The 18,502-nt window shown below is 45.5% G+C and overlaps 1 protein-coding gene across 2 annotated transcripts in view; it reads right to left on the bottom strand.

Annotated features, from left to right (window-relative positions):
- The window catches only part of DYRK4 (dual specificity tyrosine phosphorylation regulated kinase 4), an 89,541-nt gene that overhangs the window by 14,895 nt on the left and 56,144 nt on the right, over positions 1 to 18,502 (bottom strand). The window contains exons 11-16 of one of the 2 annotated variants that reach the window (XM_058282612.2): positions 9,507 to 9,623; positions 8,652 to 8,790; positions 7,440 to 7,603; positions 4,588 to 4,724; positions 4,127 to 4,267; positions 2,154 to 2,292 (exon numbers count right to left, since the gene is read on the bottom strand). In XM_058282612.2, the coding sequence (XP_058138595.1) occupies positions 2,154 to 2,292; positions 4,127 to 4,267; positions 4,588 to 4,724; positions 7,440 to 7,603; positions 8,652 to 8,790; positions 9,507 to 9,623 (837 nt within the window). Of the gene's footprint in view, positions 1 to 2,153; positions 2,293 to 4,126; positions 4,268 to 4,587; positions 4,725 to 7,439; positions 7,604 to 8,651; positions 8,889 to 9,506; positions 9,624 to 18,502 lie in introns of those variants that run through there. The other variant, XM_058282611.2, reaches the window with a different exon arrangement.

The following is an 18,502-nucleotide window of genomic DNA, read 5'->3' as shown; positions in this document are numbered from 1 at the left end:
TAGGTTAAATTTTAATCATGTTGCCCCAGCTCTGGCCTCTCTGCTTACCTGGGTGCTCACCACCCTCCAGGGCCCGGTTCCAAATGCTGCTACCTCTAAGTGGCCTCTTCCACATGTCTCCAAATCCCATCGTCCTCCCCTCACCCCAAGTCTCCTATTTGACCTCTGTTCTGTATCCTTCGTATGGACCCAGCACTTCCAGCTTTGCAGTATTTCTTTTGCATAAATTTGTCTCTTAATCCATAAAGCTTGTAACTCCTGAAGATTATGAGCTTATTTTTATCTTCCTCGGCACCTGATTCTATGCCTTGTTTAAACAAAGGTTTAGATATGCCGTTTAATGAGCTTATTTCCATTAAGTAGCCCTGTCGATATACTGCTCTGACAGTAGAGTGGGAAATAGAAGGCAATGCTTTGGTTCTTAAGCTGACTTTGGGGAAAACATGACACCAGATGTTTCAGTAGGAGTCATGGATAAGAAGGCAGAACTCCTGAACTCTCCTCTAAGAGCTTGAGAATGTCCTGGCTGCATCTAGAAGCTTAAAATTGTAATGGTATTTTCGAGGATCTCCATAGCAGATGAAATGATTGTGTGATCTCTTATTGAGTACCCTAATATTCTAGATATGACATACCAGGTCTGATCTTAAGCCTCTAGCACCACAACTAAAAACATGCAAACTTAGCCCACAATATTTTTTCTAGAGAATGTTTTCTTTTAACTGAAGGAGGATGATCAGCAAAATTCTTAAAAGGGAATTTCAAAGAGCAAGAACTTCCATGTGTTTCAGCCTTGCCCAATGGAAAGGATCTTTTACTAAACAGTGCTGGCCCTTCCCATCTTATGGGTGGTCACAGCTCATTGAAACTAACCATTAAGTCCCTAAGAATAATTCCCTGACTCTTGAACCCACATTCCCCAAACACTTTCCTGGTTGTGTGCCTTCCCATGTACACTTTCCTAAAGGGGCACACATATTCAGTCTACTTGATCTATTCCTCAAGGGAACCTGCTACCAGGTATTTTGGCTATCAAGTATCTTGTGAATTTGCTTGGTGAAAGTCAGTCTATTAAGCCCAAAGACCATAGGTGTTTTGACTTACTAGAGATGCCAAGTTGAGGATTACAAATTAATGCATAGAATAAATCCACTTGCTGTGTCCTTGCAAGGCATTACTAGTCAGCCCTGAGAAACCGTCTCTATCTTGGTGAGCTTTAATTGAACCAACATGCCAGATTTACCAAATATGTCATAGTTTTCAAAAATTTGGGGGAAAGATATGAGGAAACATTAAGGGATATTCACAAGTCTTTGAGGATTTGGGTCCTTTTTGGAACCAGCTTCTTGACCTCACCATTTTCACATCCTTATACTTTTTCCCTAGCTACTTCCATGTATTACTTACTCACATTCACAATCCTCAGCTCATGTACAACAAGCATTTACTTACTGTCTACCATTACTATTGCCAGAAACCATGTTAGGTCCTGGGGATATAATGGTGAGAAGATGTGGTTCCTGATCTCTGGGGAATTTGCAGTCCAATGGGGAATACAGATGAATAAAGAAACAATTCCCATACAAAACAACCAGTGCAATAATAGAGATAAGAATAGAATACAAAAGGGCACATCCATTTGGAGTAGAGAAAGGAGTTAGGGATTTGCTGTCCCCTAGGACCAACTCAAAGTATAGTGGAGAGGGTGTGGATGTAGTAGAGGAGAGTGATCCGTCTACCTGCATAGCACACCAGGTAGACTTTGAGGCCCCAGGTAGAACTCCTAAGAGCCACAGGTGACTGTTGATATTTTCTCACTGAGAAAGACTCCAGGACTTCTCATTCAACATGTTGATGCTCAAAATACCCTCTACCCACTCCTAAGTATTCTACAGGGAAGCACTGAAACCTTCTTGTGCCTGTCAGTCTCAACTGTACTATTCTCTCTTCCTTTTCCCTAGTATTTGTGCCTCAGTCTTCACTGCTTCCCACTGGGTTTACACAACCTAGAAATATGACTGGTTGGCTTCCACCTTGAAAGTTCTGGTCATGATAGGATGGCTACCGTAGTTACCATTGGGGAATGGGATGGCGCAAAAGCAGTGCTTGAGGGTGGGAATCAGCTCGTGGGGTGAGGCAGAGGTTGTACTCACTGGCTTGAGATCGCAGTGGATGATTTTTTCTACATAAAGCATTTGCAAGCACTTCAAAACAGACAGGGTGAAGCGCCGAACTATTGACATACTAAAGCCTTGAAAGCTATTATTCTTCATCAACTCGTACAAGTTGATTCTGGGTGGGGTGGGTAGAGGGAGAAGGGGAGAGGGGGTGGAGAGAGAGAGAGAGAGAGAGAGAGAAACACATATCAGTGTAAAATATCATGCTGAGTCTGGCCCTGCAAAAAACCCCAGGTAATTTCCACTTTCCCACTGATTCATGGTACACGCAGTGTGGGACCCAACAGTTCTTGCCTCTCAGATGCCTGCTTATTTCTTAAATGATAGGATCGCTTCATTGTTTTCATGTGCACATGGGCATTAAGAGGTTGAACCAAACTTCTGAAATATTCAGTTTTTCAGGTCCTTGGGGATGGGTGGGGGGGAGGGGTGGGGAGACCAGGAAACCCACCAGTCACTCGGCCAAGCAGTCACTCCTTCCCATACCTAACAGATACGTCAAAGAGTTCAGGTTCCTGACAGATGAGAGAACTAGAGCGTGGGTGTATTGAAGAACCCTTTCCCCATCTCAAGCGAGTCCAGCTTCTTGGTCCCACCTAAATAACCTAACCCTAACCCTAACCGTTGCCTTGCAGGAATGAGAGCTCACTCTTGCCACAGCTGGTTTACAAATGATGGAAATGAAGACAAAGCATTTTTAAAATGCTGTGTGAGCCAAAGAGAACCATATCTGTGGGCTGCCTGTTTGCAACCTCTGTGCAAGAAGTGAAATGCAGAGAGAAGGGAAAGAGCAGCCTGCATCTACCTCTTCCTGGTTTCTCCTAAATCTCCCATTTCAAAGCTTCAGCTAACTCTGGCTTATTTAGGAAGCCCCTCATTCTTGAATGGTACAATAGAGTTGTAAGAGATTTGACTTGAGCCCCACACTGACTAGCTGTGATTCTAGGCAACTCTCCAACCTCTCTGGGCTTCTATTTTTCCTCCATGCAATTGAAGACATACTCCATCTGCCCCTCTTGACTTTCAAAAGGTCTTTTAAGTACAATGATATACTAACTCGGCACTGTGATTAATGGCCAAGAAAGGCAACCTGGGTTGCCTCTTTTACTGAAGGGAAGATAATTCACTCTTGCAGAATAGAAAGCTGACCATATTTAATATTAATCAGAGATGGTGAGGAGAGTGTCAGCTTTCTTTCTGAATCATATTTAGCCAGTTCACAGATTTCACCTTCTATGATGGTGTCAAGGGAACACTGAGCTACTGGGTCAGTGAATCCAATAACTCTGGGCCTCTGAGAGCTCACCCCTGATTATTCTCCTTTTTAAAATGCATTTTGGGTTTCTGGTTGTATTTAAATTGCATCAGACTGTCTTCTCAGTGAGAAAAGTTGTCAAATTAGCATGACTTTCTAATTAGCATGCACTTCCTGCCAGAGGATGCCAATCTATTTAAGTGAGGTTATGCTCTCTTGCCAAAAATATCTACTCTTGTCCTTGTTTGCTCAAAACCAAAGCCCTTTCCCCACTCTGAGCAGCCAGCTGTCTGCTCTCTTTGGTCCCAACCTCTACACCTTGGGATTGAGAAGCCAATGCATGGAGGACAATAAGTGAAAGTCCTTTTCAACATATTTCAGTCTAGCTCTTGAGGGAAGGTCTTGTTCTGGTGATGTCACCAGTTTGGGGCACGGCACCTGGGCATCATGTCAGGGGTGTACTGGCAGGTGACGGACCTGACTGAGAGTGGGGTTAGGTGGGCAGCTTTTGGCCCCAGCAGCCTTGCTCCTGGACTTCTAGAGTACTGAGTGGCTGTTGTGCCCACTGTCTTCATTAATTCTTCACATCCAGAAAAGTCTAGTGTTCTGACCTCAAAGTTTTTCTATCATAGTTTTTTCTATCATTTAAGCACCTTTTCCAAAGAAAATGAATTAAAAAGAGAAGGCAGCTGACCCCAGGAGTTCAAAGGTGATGCAGAGATGACTGCGGAAGTAGAAAAAGTCCTTCATATGCACCACATTGTACATGTTGTCTTTGTCCTTCCTTCTGAGAGCCTCCAGGATCTTCAGCTCCACCAGGGCCTGGTGGTGAAACCTGAGGCAATTGGGGAGGGGCAGGCAGGGCGGGGAACAGGGACAGAAAACACAGGTGTGGTGTCATGCCGCAGCAGTAGCACGTTTCCTCAGCCCCTCCTCATGACCCCAACAGGACCACACAGGGTTGCAGAAAACACCAGAAGCTCCGTTCCATTGCCTTCCGATTGCCCCAACTTGGGAGTCAGATAGGGAGAGAGAGAAAGAGGCAAAGGAGGAGGAGGGTGAGAGGAAAAGACAGAGTCAGAAGGGTTGGCATGATGAAGGGGCCAGGGTGGTGCAGTCTCTCCTCTATGATGTACACCATCCACCAAACCATACCTCTTCTTGTTCCTGATGATTTTCAGGGCCACCAACTCATTGTTTTTGTGATCCAAGCACTTGACCACCTGTCCAAAGGACCCTTTCCCAATCATCTCCAGAACCTCGTAGCGGTAGGCAATGTGATCATGCAGGACCTGCAGAAGCCAGGCCAGGGGTAAGAAGCAGAGCCATAGGTTTGGGAGCTGCCCATACCCTGGGGCCTCCAGATACTCATCCTCAGCTCATGGCTGACTCCTGAGGGGACCTTCCAAACGGCACTGGGCACTTGTGCAACTCCCACCCTCAACTCATTGTTATAGCAATGGTTAGGTTTTTGTGTGATGCTAGACCACCATAATTGCAGGGTGCCAGAGTAAGTCCCACAGGCTCTACCCCATATCAGGCAGTGCAAACAGACCTGGAGGGTTTTGGGAAATACAATTCTAGACACTATTTTTCTGCATGTATTGGGATTTTTTAAGTGAGAGGGTTAGACAAAGTTGCTCTGAAGATCCCTTCCAGTTTAAATATTCCTTGATTTTTGAATGCTCCAGTTTGTGGAATGCTTTCTTTCTGACCCCTAACATGTCCCCATCAATGAGATAAAGTCTTTATGCTTGCTCTGCTTCTTCATGGCCAAGTCTGGTTCTATACTGACTTAGCCAGCTTTAATCTTGTCTCAAAGTTAGCAGAGAGAACTTGGACCTTTGTTGCATGAGATGAGAAATATTTTCCAAGAGCCAGAAAAACACATGTCCATCCCTGTCCTGGAAATGAGGGAGCAGGTGTTTAATCATTGCCACATAATATTTTAAATTAACAGAGCTTTAGTTGGGCCCTCATCTGTAAATTTAGGGATCTGGATAAGATGTGTAAAGGTCTTCCAGCTCTTTAAATCCCTGATTCCTAATGCTACACTCAAGAACTTGGGAGAGGGAGAAGATCTATCCTTGTGTACAAGTCCTCAGGATGTGTTTATGATTGTGTGGGGAGGGTTCGTGTATACCAGAAGAATGGTGCCCATGAATAGGTACATGTACAACTTTATTACCATATAGAAGTGGGATGGTCTATTATAAAGTTCTGTCATGAAAAAGAAAAGAAAAAAATATAAAACAGAACAAAAAAAATTTTTTTAATGAAAGAATAAAATAAAAATAAAGTTCTGTCATGAGAATACATGGGGAAAGGGGCAAAGATGGGTTCTGGCACTCATGTTGGTATAAAGTACATGTGTGTTTCCCCAACTGCTTGTGCACATCTTTTACATAACACCAGTTTGGCTGAATTGTAATTATGTACTCACATGTCAACTTTGATATTCATTATGGTTACTTTAGGGCAAGGATTGTATATTACTTGTTTTTAATAGTCCCCTTTATCTTTCCAGAGTCTAGTAGGTGCCCAAGCCTATGACAGGTGGTCTATAAATAGGTATTAACATTTGCTGGCAAAATAAATGTGAGAATGTATCTGTGCCTCTTACTTGATCACATGCTTTAGGTATTTGTCTGTGTGTGCACTGATATAATAGGGAGGAGATTCCGAGCCTATAGAGAGCATACATTATCCTGTTCTTCCCATCAAAAACAGCTCTCAAAGATTTGGAACTGGGGGACAGAGTCCCATTGAAGTAACTTAAAGGTAGGGCTACTCATTCCTACGGAATATCCCAGAAAGTCTAGACCCAGAAGGGGTGGGAGGGCAGGGGTCATGATTATCTCCTTGAATTGGAGGGAAGGTTTAACCAAGGACCCATTACCCTCCTGATACTTTGTGTATGTGCAAGGTGACACATACACCTTTTCAGGAACAAGGATCCATAGCTTTTATCAGACTCCCAAAGGGATCCTTGACCTAAACATGTTTGAGAACCAGGGCTCTAGATGGGGGCCATGTGGCACAAATTCTAAATCCTTGCTTCTCAAAGTGTGCCAAAGACCAGCCAGTTTGCACACTTGGAAGCTCTAGAAATACAGCATTTCAGGCCCTGCCCAGACCTGCTGGATAAGAATCTGTTTTATCAAAATCCTCAGGAAATTGGTGTACACAATGAAGTTTGAGAAACACCAGCCCTAAATGTTATTAAGAAAATCTTTCTTTTCCATGAAGCCATCAAAGACCTATCCTATCTCCTAAGAAACTAAGTTGTAAGCAAAAGTCCAGAGGAGGAAATTCTGAACAGCACACAGGTCTAGTGGACTAAGCATTCCATGGTTTGGAGGTCCTCGGAGAGGAAATTGTTTCCTGAAGCAAACAGGACACCTATCACTGCCAGGATTTCACCTTCAGACTGGGAAGAGGTACTATCCTGGGAACCCCTGAAGAATGGTCAGAAGAGGAGAAAGAGAAGTTGTTAGGATCAATCTTTGGAAGCTGAAGGAAGCCAAGCCCTATGCCCCAGGGACTACAGTGACAAAAACTTTATTTTTGTCTGTGGGGAAAGCGACATTTATTTTAAAATAGTAAAGGGTCCACACATGGGCTTGTATGGAGAAGACACACAGAAAATGGAGTGTTGGGAAGACTGCACTTTATTTCTTATCCAACCTTTTCCAATGGGTCCAGGGCTGTGTGGAAAAAGAGCCTGTGGGAGTCCTTTCAGGATACAAACCTTTTACCCTAAATACTCTTGAGAAAATTAGTGTTCTTTTAGCAGAGTATTTTGCATATTAATTTCACATTTCCCATCTTTAGACATTGTATTCCTTTGGCTTAGTGACTGCTAGAATCCTGCCAGAATCCTAGACCCAGATATATCAGCCACAAACACCATAAAATCACCCCCACTTTTTTCCTTCCAGACTATCTCTGGTCTCCAAGCCAAGCACCCTGTGGTACCATGAACCATTCTCCCCTTTCACCATCACCTTCATGTAGGAGCCATGTTCGTCATCAAAACTGGACTTGCTGAGCTTCTCAGGAGCCACCTTGAGCTTCTCAGCTTCGAGCCCCAGGAACCAGACCTCTGTGTAGCCCAGGACTTCACTTTGCTCATATGAAGACAGCTGGTTCTTAAAAAACTTTAGGGCTTCTGTGTGAAAAACATTGCAGCTATCAGGTAAATCGCGCTGGTTTGGGGATTTGCCCAGGTCGCAGGTGATGGCATCCCTTCCAGCTGACAAGCCATGGGGCTTCCGAAGCACCATGCAGCCCACATCTCACAAGGTGGAAATTTGACAAGGATAAATGTTAAGGTATTATGCTTGATTCCAACAAATCAGGAAGAAAGCACAAAGGTAGGTAAAACCAAGGAGTTCTGGTTATAGCAGTATAGGTAAAAGGTCTAAGAGCAAATTTACTGTCAGCAATAGTACATAGTTCAGATGGCATCTGCCTGAGTTAATGTGGTATTAGACTACACAGATAGTCTCTTCTGTAAGGCTCTGAACATTCTAATGTCTTCAGGAACCAGGCAGGTAACAAAGAGGTGACTGAATAGCAGGATGTGTTTCCACTCAATGTGCCACTGAGCCAGTGAGTACAAGGATGGAACAGTGCGGGTTACAAGGAGGGAATGTATGTTAGTACACATCATGTACTTTGGTCTGGTGGTTGTGGTATGGGGTTCACACTTTGAGAGATATAAACTGGAGAGTGCTCAGAGGAGAGGAAGCAGGATTGGGAGTGAGGACACCACGTTATTTGACAAATAGCTGAAAAGTTAGAGAATGAAAATGCCAGAAAGGAAAAAAAAACAAAATAAAACTTAGTGGGGCTATGACAGCTGTGTTCATATATGTGAAGGACAGGCCTGTGTAGGCTGGATAAGGCATGTTCTTGACCGAGAGGAGAAAATCAGGGGCTAAAGATAGCAGGAAAGCAGATGTCAGCTCTGTAAAAGAAAAGCTTGCTCAGAGTGGAAATGATCTCCTTGTGGGTAGTTCCTGAGATTGCTGAGAGGACAGATCACCAGGGTCAAAGCCATGGTAGGAGAGCTCTGAGCACAGGATGACGTTGGTGCCTAGTACAAGCTCAGTGGCTTTTGACCCTCTTCCTTTGAACCCTAACAGCCTGTAAGTCTGTGAACCTGACCATCCATACCCACCCTCACCACATCCTGCTACTGCCCGAAGCCATACCTACTGCTGACAGGGGCAACTTGTGCTTTCTTGGTGGTTTCGCCTCTGGCTTGGAATCTTGGCTTTTAATGCCAGAGTGCAAAGGTATTTCTGAAGTCTTGAGTTCAGAGGCCAACACCCGATTATGAGTTTGGTTCTCCTGTCCAGGGAAAGAGATTTTCAATAAAGGACTACTTAGGCTTCTCCTGAAAGTCATAAACCATTCTTCTGACCAAGAATAACCCCATCCAGCCAGGTCCATTTCCTTCCTCTTCAGGAAGAAAATGGTAATTATGAGACAGCAGTTTTCTCAATCTTCTTCCTAAGAGGGAGTATCTGACTGACTCCTACATTATTCTCTGGGAGACACAGGTAAATTACAGTATGCCCTTGGCAATCCAGTGGGAAGAGATGGGAATGGTTGTTAATGTCGATCCTCCTCTCTTTTTGAGAAGGGCAGTTTCTAAGTAGATAAGGCAACTTACCCAAGGGAACCTTGAACTTATGTGTGCATACCTCTTATTATTTCATATAGTCCTCACACAAAAAACGTACGGGGCATGAGAGGAGAACAAACATTTCATATGCTTCCACCATTGCTGCAGCAGGCACGTCAACTTTCCTTTTCTCAATGAATCTTCACGACAATTCTATAGAGAGCTCATTTTGCAGATAAAGAAGGCAAGGCTAACAGGAGGTTAGTGAGTTATAGCTCAAGTTCATACTCATGGCAAAGCCGGAGACCAGGATTCTAGCCCAAGATTTCAGCTGATGCTGTGCTTTTCCCACCTGGGCCACCTTTCTGAGCTTGGCTCTGGACTGAAACTAGGTCTTCCACCTGCCTGCCCAGGGCCACGTCCACTGCCCTGTGCTCACCTGATACAGCAGAGGTGGTTTCAGGGAGATTTTGCTGCTGATGTGTGGGAGGTTGACCATGTTTTTCTTCCCTTTGGCATCCACAAAAGGGTGTGAAGTAACGCTGGTGTTTGCATTCTACAGAAAGAGAAACTGGGATAAGTTACAGAAGCCTCAGGCAAGAAGTTTCCAGGTAATCATTTTTTCCAGCCCTCTCCCACAGCAAGGATGAGCCTGAGAGAAAAGCAGATTCCTCAAGCAAGTGGGCTTTGCATCCCTGCTCCACTGCTCACTACTGGCTTAGTTGCCTCGCCTCTCCCTCTAAAACTCATTTCTCTCATCACTACCATGGGGACAAAAATAAGACCTACCTCATAGGGCTTTGGGGAGATTAATGGGGCAATCATGTAAAGTATTCCATAAAATTTAGCCATATTACCACCCGAACATGGAAAAGCCCTTACTGTTATTACATAATGCAAATCTTCCTTGGTGCAACAGAAGCTTCCCTTTCTTCTACTGCTACATTATTTATTAACTTGACTTACTCATTTGGATCTCAGTCCCGCACCGACCTACCTCTCTCTTTCAAGGGGGAAAGGTAGTCTAAGTATCAAGGAATAGCAGCATTTAAGACTGTGTGGAGAAGGGGCATGGTGATGTCCATAGAGCACTTTCATCAGGTTATGCTGAGTTGAACAAAATGCCTGTTAAAAGCTGCCCTGGCCACCCACCTGCCCTCATTCTCTCCTGGAGAAAAAGCGCTAAGCATCACTTCCTACCTTACGCAAGAATCGGGTCATTCTGAACTTCTTGGACTTGGAAGTTGGCTTCTGGGCTTGAGTCAAAGGGTTACTCTCAACCTGGATCAAGTGGAAGAGAGCTGGAAGAGTGCTTGGCATGGCTTCACCCCAAGCTGCCTGCACATTTATTTTGTTTCATTACAATAAAGAAGATACACATGAAGCCAGCTCTCCTGACCCCCAAAGCCAGAAAGAGCAAAGAGAAGCACAAAGAAGTACTGAATGAATGCATGAATGAATGACTATCCAAATGAATGAACTTTCCAGCTGGGTCAATATGGTTTTCATACAGCTTTACCCATATTACCTTTTTTTTCCCAAACAAAATCATGTATAGATGGAAGACCTAGACATGGAAAGAGATCACTGTGAACTCAATCAACCATGGGGGAGATAGGGGAGCTTCCTGGAAAGGTTGGGGCTAGGTCTGGGCTTTAGCTGGGTGGAAAGTACACTCATTAAGTGAAGCAAATATTCTGGGCATGCTCTGGGGCTCTCTATTCATGCTGGTTGAGTCAAAAGCAGACTCTCTCTGGATTGTGGAAAGCATAGAATGCCGAGCTAAGATACTTGGTCTTTAATTCTATGGGCACTGGTGAACCACTGACAGTTTGTAAGATTGTGGATTACATGGACAAAGCAGTGTTTCACAAAGATCCTCTAAGATCAACAGGACATTAAATAGTGCTCTTAAACAGTATGGGCTCCCGAGTCAGACTCTTTGGTTTTGACTCCTAGTTCCACTCCTCTTTAGTTGTTTAACCTGGGGAAAATTATTAATCTTTCCTCACATGTAATATGGAGATAATAATAGTACCAGCTGTATAGAGTTGTTGTGAGGATTAGTCAATACATGTAAATTTCTTAAAACTGTGCCTTGCATATGCTTATTATTATTTTCTCCATTTCTCAAAGTTCATTTCTCTCATTTGTAAAATGGTGTAATCTTTGCTCATTTCCTGTGGAACAAGAAGGAAAAAACTGATAGAGGCTGAGCTCTTGGTGTGGAGCCTGAAATGAGCTGAAGATGTTTAATATGAGAAAAAATAAAACAAATCAAAACTTCTGGGTGGTTAACAATTCTGATACTGCTATACATGTATACTGGAACTGAACAATTAAATAAATGAACAGCAGAGAGGGGGAGCCAGGTTTCTCACTTTAAGAGTGGAAATTTATAGATCAGCAAGAGGAGGAGGCTAGAATGAACCTTTAGGTAACTAATTAGAGTTTGAAGATATCAGTAAGAATTCATGTTCAACTTAATATAGATGCAGAGGTCTACTTATAGAAATATTTATAGATATAATGTACATACAAAGGTTAGTATACACACATATTTCTTGGCTCTGTTAGCTGAGAGGACCTAAGAGAAGCAATAACCTGGTAGCAGCAAACACACTTAGCAGCCAAATCTTGGTTTCTAATACCACTCTCCAATAAAAGGAACCAGGGCTCCTTAGAGAAATGGTTGATTCTAGGACTAAGGCAGGAAAAATACATGATGAATCTGAAGCCAGAGAGAAAGCAAGTACTTAAGTACTTGCTCATCTCTCTCTCTCTCTCTCTCTCTCTCTCTCACACACACACACACACACACACACCACCACCACCACCACACACACACATGACTGGGGTATGTCAGAGGACCCAGGAGCAAACTGAAAGAGCTCCCAATGGCCAAAGCTGGACTAATTTGAGCAACAAAATAAAAAGTGGCAATTGATTATAACTCAAAGTATAAAATTAATACCCATGAGTCTATACTGACCTAAATAAATGATTAAGTTCATAAATGGGGGAGAAACAGAAGAAATGTGCAGAAGAATTTCTAATCAGCTATGCAGACAATTTTCCCTAAAGAAAGGGAAGCATAACTCCCACTCCTTAAATGTGGGCTGCAAATAGTGACTTCCATCCAAGGAGTACAGTATGAAAAGGGGGCAAAAAGAGTAACTTTCCATGAGGAAACTAGACAAATTCTCCTGCAGCCAGGTGGCCAAGGTCAATATAACAGACCTAATCATGTTAATAGTATATACCCTTGAGAGTAGCGGATGTGGCTCAAGCAGCTGGGCACCCACCTACAGCATGGGAATTCCCAGGTTCAGTTCCCAGTGCCTCCTAAAGAAGACAAGCAAGACAGTGAGCTGATGCAATGGGCTGGCATGGCAAGCTGACACAACAAGATGATGCAGTGATATGACACAACCAAGAGACACAGCAAGGAAACACAATGAGAGACAAAACAAGACAGGCAGAGGAGGTGGCTTAAGCGATTAGGCACCTCCCTCCCACATGGGAGGCCCTGGGTTCTGTTCCCAGTGCCTCCTAAAAAGAAGATGAGCCAACAATGAGGGGGAGGGGAAAATATTTTTTAAATAGTATACACTGTTGAGATTATGTGATGGAAATGGCAATTTACCTCTATGATCTTCCTCCCCCAAACCTATAATCCCAGCCTCATCATAAGAAAAACATCACACAAATTCCAAAAGAGGGCATACTACAATATAATCTGACCAGGACTCCTCAAAGGTCATCCAAAACAAGGAAAGTTTGAGAAACCATCACAGCAAAGAAGAGTCTAAGGAAACAAGATGGCTAAATGTAATGTGGTATCCTGGAACAGAAAAAGAACACTAGGCAAAAATTAAGAAAATCTGAATAAAATATGAACATTAGTTAATGATTTGTTGATATTGGCTCATTAATTATAATAACTGTACCATACTAATGTAAGAAGTTAATAGGGGAAACTGGGTGTGAGTGGGGAATATATGAGAACTCTCTATACTATCTGCTCAATTTTTCTGTAAATCTAAAATTGCTCTAAAAACTAAAGTTTAATTAAACAAACAAAAACTCCCCAGTGGGAGCAGGCAATATCAGAAGGGTTGTCATTTACAACAGAGCATAAACTTGCTCTACATGATCCAAAGGACAGAAACAAGCCAAAGTGTGTTATTTATAGAGAGGCAGCATCTGGAACAAAGAAAGGATTTTCTAAATTGTAGACCTGTTCAAAAATGGGATAGGAATCCTCATGAGGTAGTTGGTTCCCCATCACTGGAAATGCCCAAGTCAGCCTGATGATCATCTGTGTGAAATGTACATGGAACGGGGTGGGGGTGGGAACGGGGGGGGAAGGGGGTGGACTGGGCAGGATGTAACCCACAAAGTCCCCTCCATCTCTAAGATTTGTTCAAGTGGCCCTGGGAGTGTATCTTGAATGCAGCCTTCATCCACTTGGGGATCCAAGCCAAGATCTGTTGCTATAGAACAGTTCTTCCCACCCTTTGTCACACCATGGCACATGCAGAAAATTATCTTACTGTACAGCAACCTGTGAGGACACAGCTCACAGCCAGATGCCATCAGCCAGGGTTCCAGCCGCCCCAGCTGAACCAGGACACACACTGATATGTTGCACAAGTATATGAACTTGCTGATTGTTTGTTGCCTCTGGCAGTGTCCTCAAGAGGCACACAATGCCCCATAACACTTCATTCTGCCGCAGCATCCCCAGGAGGCAGGATGGAGAGGGTGTGATCTCCCGTACCCATGGGGCTAAAGCAGAATGTTTCCTTTAAGACAGTGAACTTCCATTGTTCTACAATCCCTCGCTGACCCTTGAACCGATATAACGGGAATCTCTTTACTAGTCCTTGGCTCTGGTTCAAATTTAGAATCTCCTGTGTAGAACAGGTTTTATTCCCATGAGCTGATGCCTGTGCAGTCCAAGGCCTGATGTTGGGGATTGACTCATTCCTCCCACAAAAGGCAGGTTCGAGTCCTAGTCTCAATCCTCTGAGCCCACTTGTAAATGGGACCTTACTGGTTAAGGTGTGCCCAGACTGAGCGAGGGTGGACCTTAATCCAATATGGCTGACGGACTTGTGAGCCGAGGAAAATAAACACAGAGGAGGCGGAAATCAGAGGAGCAGGCACAAAGAGGGAGAGACTGCCATCTGAGAGGGGATTACGGGAACACCACAGACTAGGAAAAAGCAAGCCCTGCTGAAGCAGGCTAGTTTAGGGAACAAGAAGACAAATCTAGGACCTGGCAGAAAAACACGGCCATGAAACACGTGGCCATGGAATCCCATCTGGAAATCCTCTGAGGAAAAGAGCCCTCTCCCAGGAAGCGCTGGAAGAACCCGTGAGAATATTTCTCGATCATCCAGGATAAAGGAAAAGCCCCAGATATTCTCAAGGGGTCTTATCTTTGCCACTACCCCCACCCCCCCCCCCGGGTTGGAATTGATAGGTGGGCAAATCAATCAAAACAGCAAACTACTGGGATCTCTCCCCCAAACAGTAGCAAGTGGGAGGAATAATTAACAGTTTAAAAAGCAAATGCAGAAGCTAAATCATCCCTTTATCCTCTCTCTGCCTGGACCAACCCACAAGTATACCCAGGACCCATAATCTGTTACTTTCTTCCATTTCTATCTCTTCTCTCGTTTCCTTAATAAACGACTGGCCTAACTAAATCAGCATGTTTTTAAATTCATTTCTGTAACACAGCCAAGAACCTAGAGGAAATCCAGTGATACTGCCAGTATATTGATGGTGGACTTCAAACAGAGAGACAATTAATTCCTATTGTTTAAGCCAACCCATTTTGTGATAGCAGCTCTGGCAAACTAAGACACCTAGGCACTGGAGAGTGGTTGGCAAAGGCCCTCTGCAGGCGCTGGGAGATAAGACAGGGCTTCAGGGGAAGTCAGAGCCCTTTCCAGGACTTCACAATCAGGAATTTCAGGACTCCTATTTTTCAACATAGCTCCTAGAAGTCTCCTAAACAGCCAGGACTAAACTGTGAAGCTCCTTTGTTTTCCAGACATTTTACATGAGCAGGTACTACTTTCCTAGTCAAAAAAGACCATGATTTAAAGCCAGAAATATGTTATAACATATAACTATAAATGGTTCAATGCTATGCAAGGGGGTAAAGACAATACGGCAGCAGGGGGCACTCCTTTTCCACCAGAGCCTGGAATAGAGGGGATTAAACTTTAGAAGAAAGTGTCGAAGGACCTAGACCAGAAAAGCTCCAGCTTGCTTGCATGGTAGGTAACAGACAACGGGGTCCAGCCCTGCCCTAACTGCACTGTGGGAAGGCTGGCTGATCAGAAACCTTGAGTTTCAAGTCCTGGGCCACACTTTGGCCTCTCCTGGGTCTCAGTTTTCTGAGCCGGCTCGTTAGTTTTCACTGGACAATGCTCTTGGGTTCTCACCCTTCTTTTGTATCCTCAGCAATAAATAGCAAATTCCATCTCCTTGCCCTGCCAAAGCCAGCTCACTTTTTTCAAATAGAGGCTGAGCTCAGCTTAAAAGCTGGTTAGAAGGAAGGTGGGGAAGGCAAAACTAGCTCCGCCCGCTTCTCCCATCCAACGTACACACCTAGCATTTACTCAAAATAGCTAAAGGTGCCAAACTGTTCCAGTCGCTGGTTCCTGCGATCCCATCCTTCTTCCTGCCTCAGGGATTCTTCCAGCAACACCTCCTCCCACCTTCCCAAGCCAGGAAGATACGTAGAATCAGAGCTACGATGGATCTGGGAGACTCATTCACTCTTAACATATTTACCGAGCACATCTACAGCCAGAGCAGTGTGCGAAGCACAAAAGATTACCATCCAGTGGTTTCCAAATTTGTCCGAAGAACTTTTAAGATACAAAACCCAGACTGGACCCAGCCTCCCTAGTGGTAGAGCCCAGAAATCTGTACGTGAAAAAAGCTCCCCAAATGAGTTCTGTGCAGCCAGACGCAGGAGCCACAGTCTAATGCCATGCCCTTCCTGGCATGAATCCCTCCGACTCCTGAACTTGGTTTTCCCTTTGCCGTTGCTGTTTGTGTACCTTTCCCAATCAGGAATTCCGGGTCTCCCTCCCCAGGAGGCTCTCTGGTGACTACCATTAGACCCCTTAATGCCCTGAAACCTGGAGAACAGGCCTCTGCCTGGGGGTCCCCACAGAGCCCACTCTTGTGTCAGTGTCCATGCCCAGGCAACAAGGCACACAACAATGCCACCTTCACAAGAGCCTGGGCTGGCCGGAACCACCTCCAGAGCCAATCCTGGATTCGCTGAGTATCCCAGACAAGGGCGGGGGCTTCCTTAGCATCACCTTCCTTGCTCAGGGAGCAGATGGGCTGGAGGCTGCCTCTGCTGAAGGCTGTCTCATTGCGTGATCTCACAGGAAAGTGCCTCAATTGCAAGCCCGGATTCCTCAGCACAAACCGACAGGCGCTCAGCCCAGCCCGCTCAGTTTCAGTCGTGGGCACGAGGATGCTTTTTCAAATTTGCAAATTGTCACCTATGATTTTTCACCATGAGTTAATAGGATTGTGTGAAAATGAAGATGTCCCTCCAGGACTCTCTGCCTCCCCAGTCCTAGCTCAGGCCCCTAAATGATTTCCGAGCAATGGCCTCCTAAGCAGTTTCCCGGCTCCTCGTCCCATCCATCCTCCACCCTGCTGCCTCAGTAGCCTCGCAAATTAAACACAAACATCTGATCATGTTCCTATGCTGCTTCCCAGGGCGCAGAAGTCCTGGCCTACAAAACTGTCCCCAGCCTCATCCCTTGTCACCGCCCTGCCTCCCCAGCTTAAGCTCCGGCACCTGCGGTTTTCAAATGCCACTGCTGTTTTGCATCCCAGCACCTGTGCCCCTGCTCTGTTTCTGCTTTGAAGTCACCTGGTGAATTTGCTCATATCTGAGCCAGGACCAAGGTGCCTCCTCTCCAGGAAGCCCCTGAGAGCATTCTCTCCTGCATCTGTAACCATCTGGCTACCCCCTGTTTGTACTTGCTCTTACCACGGCACATGCAAAGGTGTGTTTGGCGTGCCTGTCTTCTGCTCACCTGTAAGACTCTTTAATGAAAGACCCTGGTCTTGTCTTAGAATCCTAAAGCCTGATGTGGTATCTCGCACACAGTAGGCATTGAGGAAACATTTGCAAAAGAAAGGAAGGAAAGGAGGAAAGGAGTGAGGGCAGGAGGGAGGGGGCAGGAAGCCCAGGACTTGCCCTCAAAGACTGGAGGCAGCTCTAAGCCCCGCAGCGACACAGCTGGCCTTACAGCAGCACTTCCCGCCCAGCTGTTAGCCCACCCTTTCCCCACCTAGCATCATTCCCTCTTCTAGTGGCTTCCATGCTCACAGGGCGTCAATGTGCCCATCTCCCCAGCACTTCCTTTGGGAAGGAAAGCCATCTCACCAGCCAATTCACACGGAAGAATTCTCCTTGTCCACACTCCTCTCAAAGGAAGAGAATTTTGGAAGAGAATCCCTGGAAAAGAAAATGCTTTGTCCCAAATAAATGAATCTTTACTCATAGATGTTGGGGAACGAGATGGTTCGTTCTCGGAAAGGAGCCCACTCCAAAGACAAGCCACGCTGCCCCGACCCTGGAGCCTCGATGTCAGTGGAGGAAGGAGGTGCACAGAAGGGGAGAGTCCGGTGGCCTCCTGGGGCGCTGCCTTCCCCTTCCCTATTCTGCATCCTTGTCATGCCCGCATTCCCGACATGCACACGCGCCCTCCTCCGGGCTAGAAGCTCTCTCCAGTTTACCCCCAGGTGGTACTTCCTGCCCCTTACCCAGAGCTAAAGGATGACAGGCCTGCACCTTCTTTAGGGCTAGTTGCAGCAGAACCCCAAGAGGCATAGCGCCACCTTATTACCTTGGGCAGAGCCCCAGGTGTCCTCCTCATCTGTGAAGTGTGGCCGAGAACGCAGGTGGGCTCTCAGCAGGCCCCAGGGCCCCCACAGCGCCCGCCTGCCCAGGCCACCAGCACCTCCGGAAAGGCACGCCTCCATCCAACGGCCCCGCCTCGCTGCCTCCTCGTAACTACCTCCCTGCTTTCTCAGCTGGCTCCTCTCTTATTCCTCCCCCTCAAAAAAAAAAAAAAATTCCCAAGTGCTTGGTTGGGGCTGGATGTGTAGATGAGGCTCAAGTTCTGTGATATCGAATCACAGCTTCCTCCTTGCAGGCTCCATAATTACTTCCCAGAGACCAGAGAGACCAAGAGTTCAAAACAAATGCATTAATGGTGACGAGGAGAAGAGAAGAGAAATCTCTGGGGACTCTATGGAACACAACAGGCTAGACAGTAGTTAGGCCCAGCTGAGGGCCACAAGGAGGTGGGAGGAAAGGGAGATACCTGGGTTCCTGGCGTGCTCAGCCAAGGGAGCAAGCCACAGACCCTAGCC

This window comes from Dasypus novemcinctus, chromosome 20 (assembly GCF_030445035.2).
Source record: "Dasypus novemcinctus isolate mDasNov1 chromosome 20, mDasNov1.1.hap2, whole genome shotgun sequence".
NCBI classification, from domain to species: Eukaryota; Metazoa; Chordata; class Mammalia; order Cingulata; family Dasypodidae; genus Dasypus; species Dasypus novemcinctus.
This window is presented reverse-complemented; position numbering and strand designations above follow the sequence as displayed.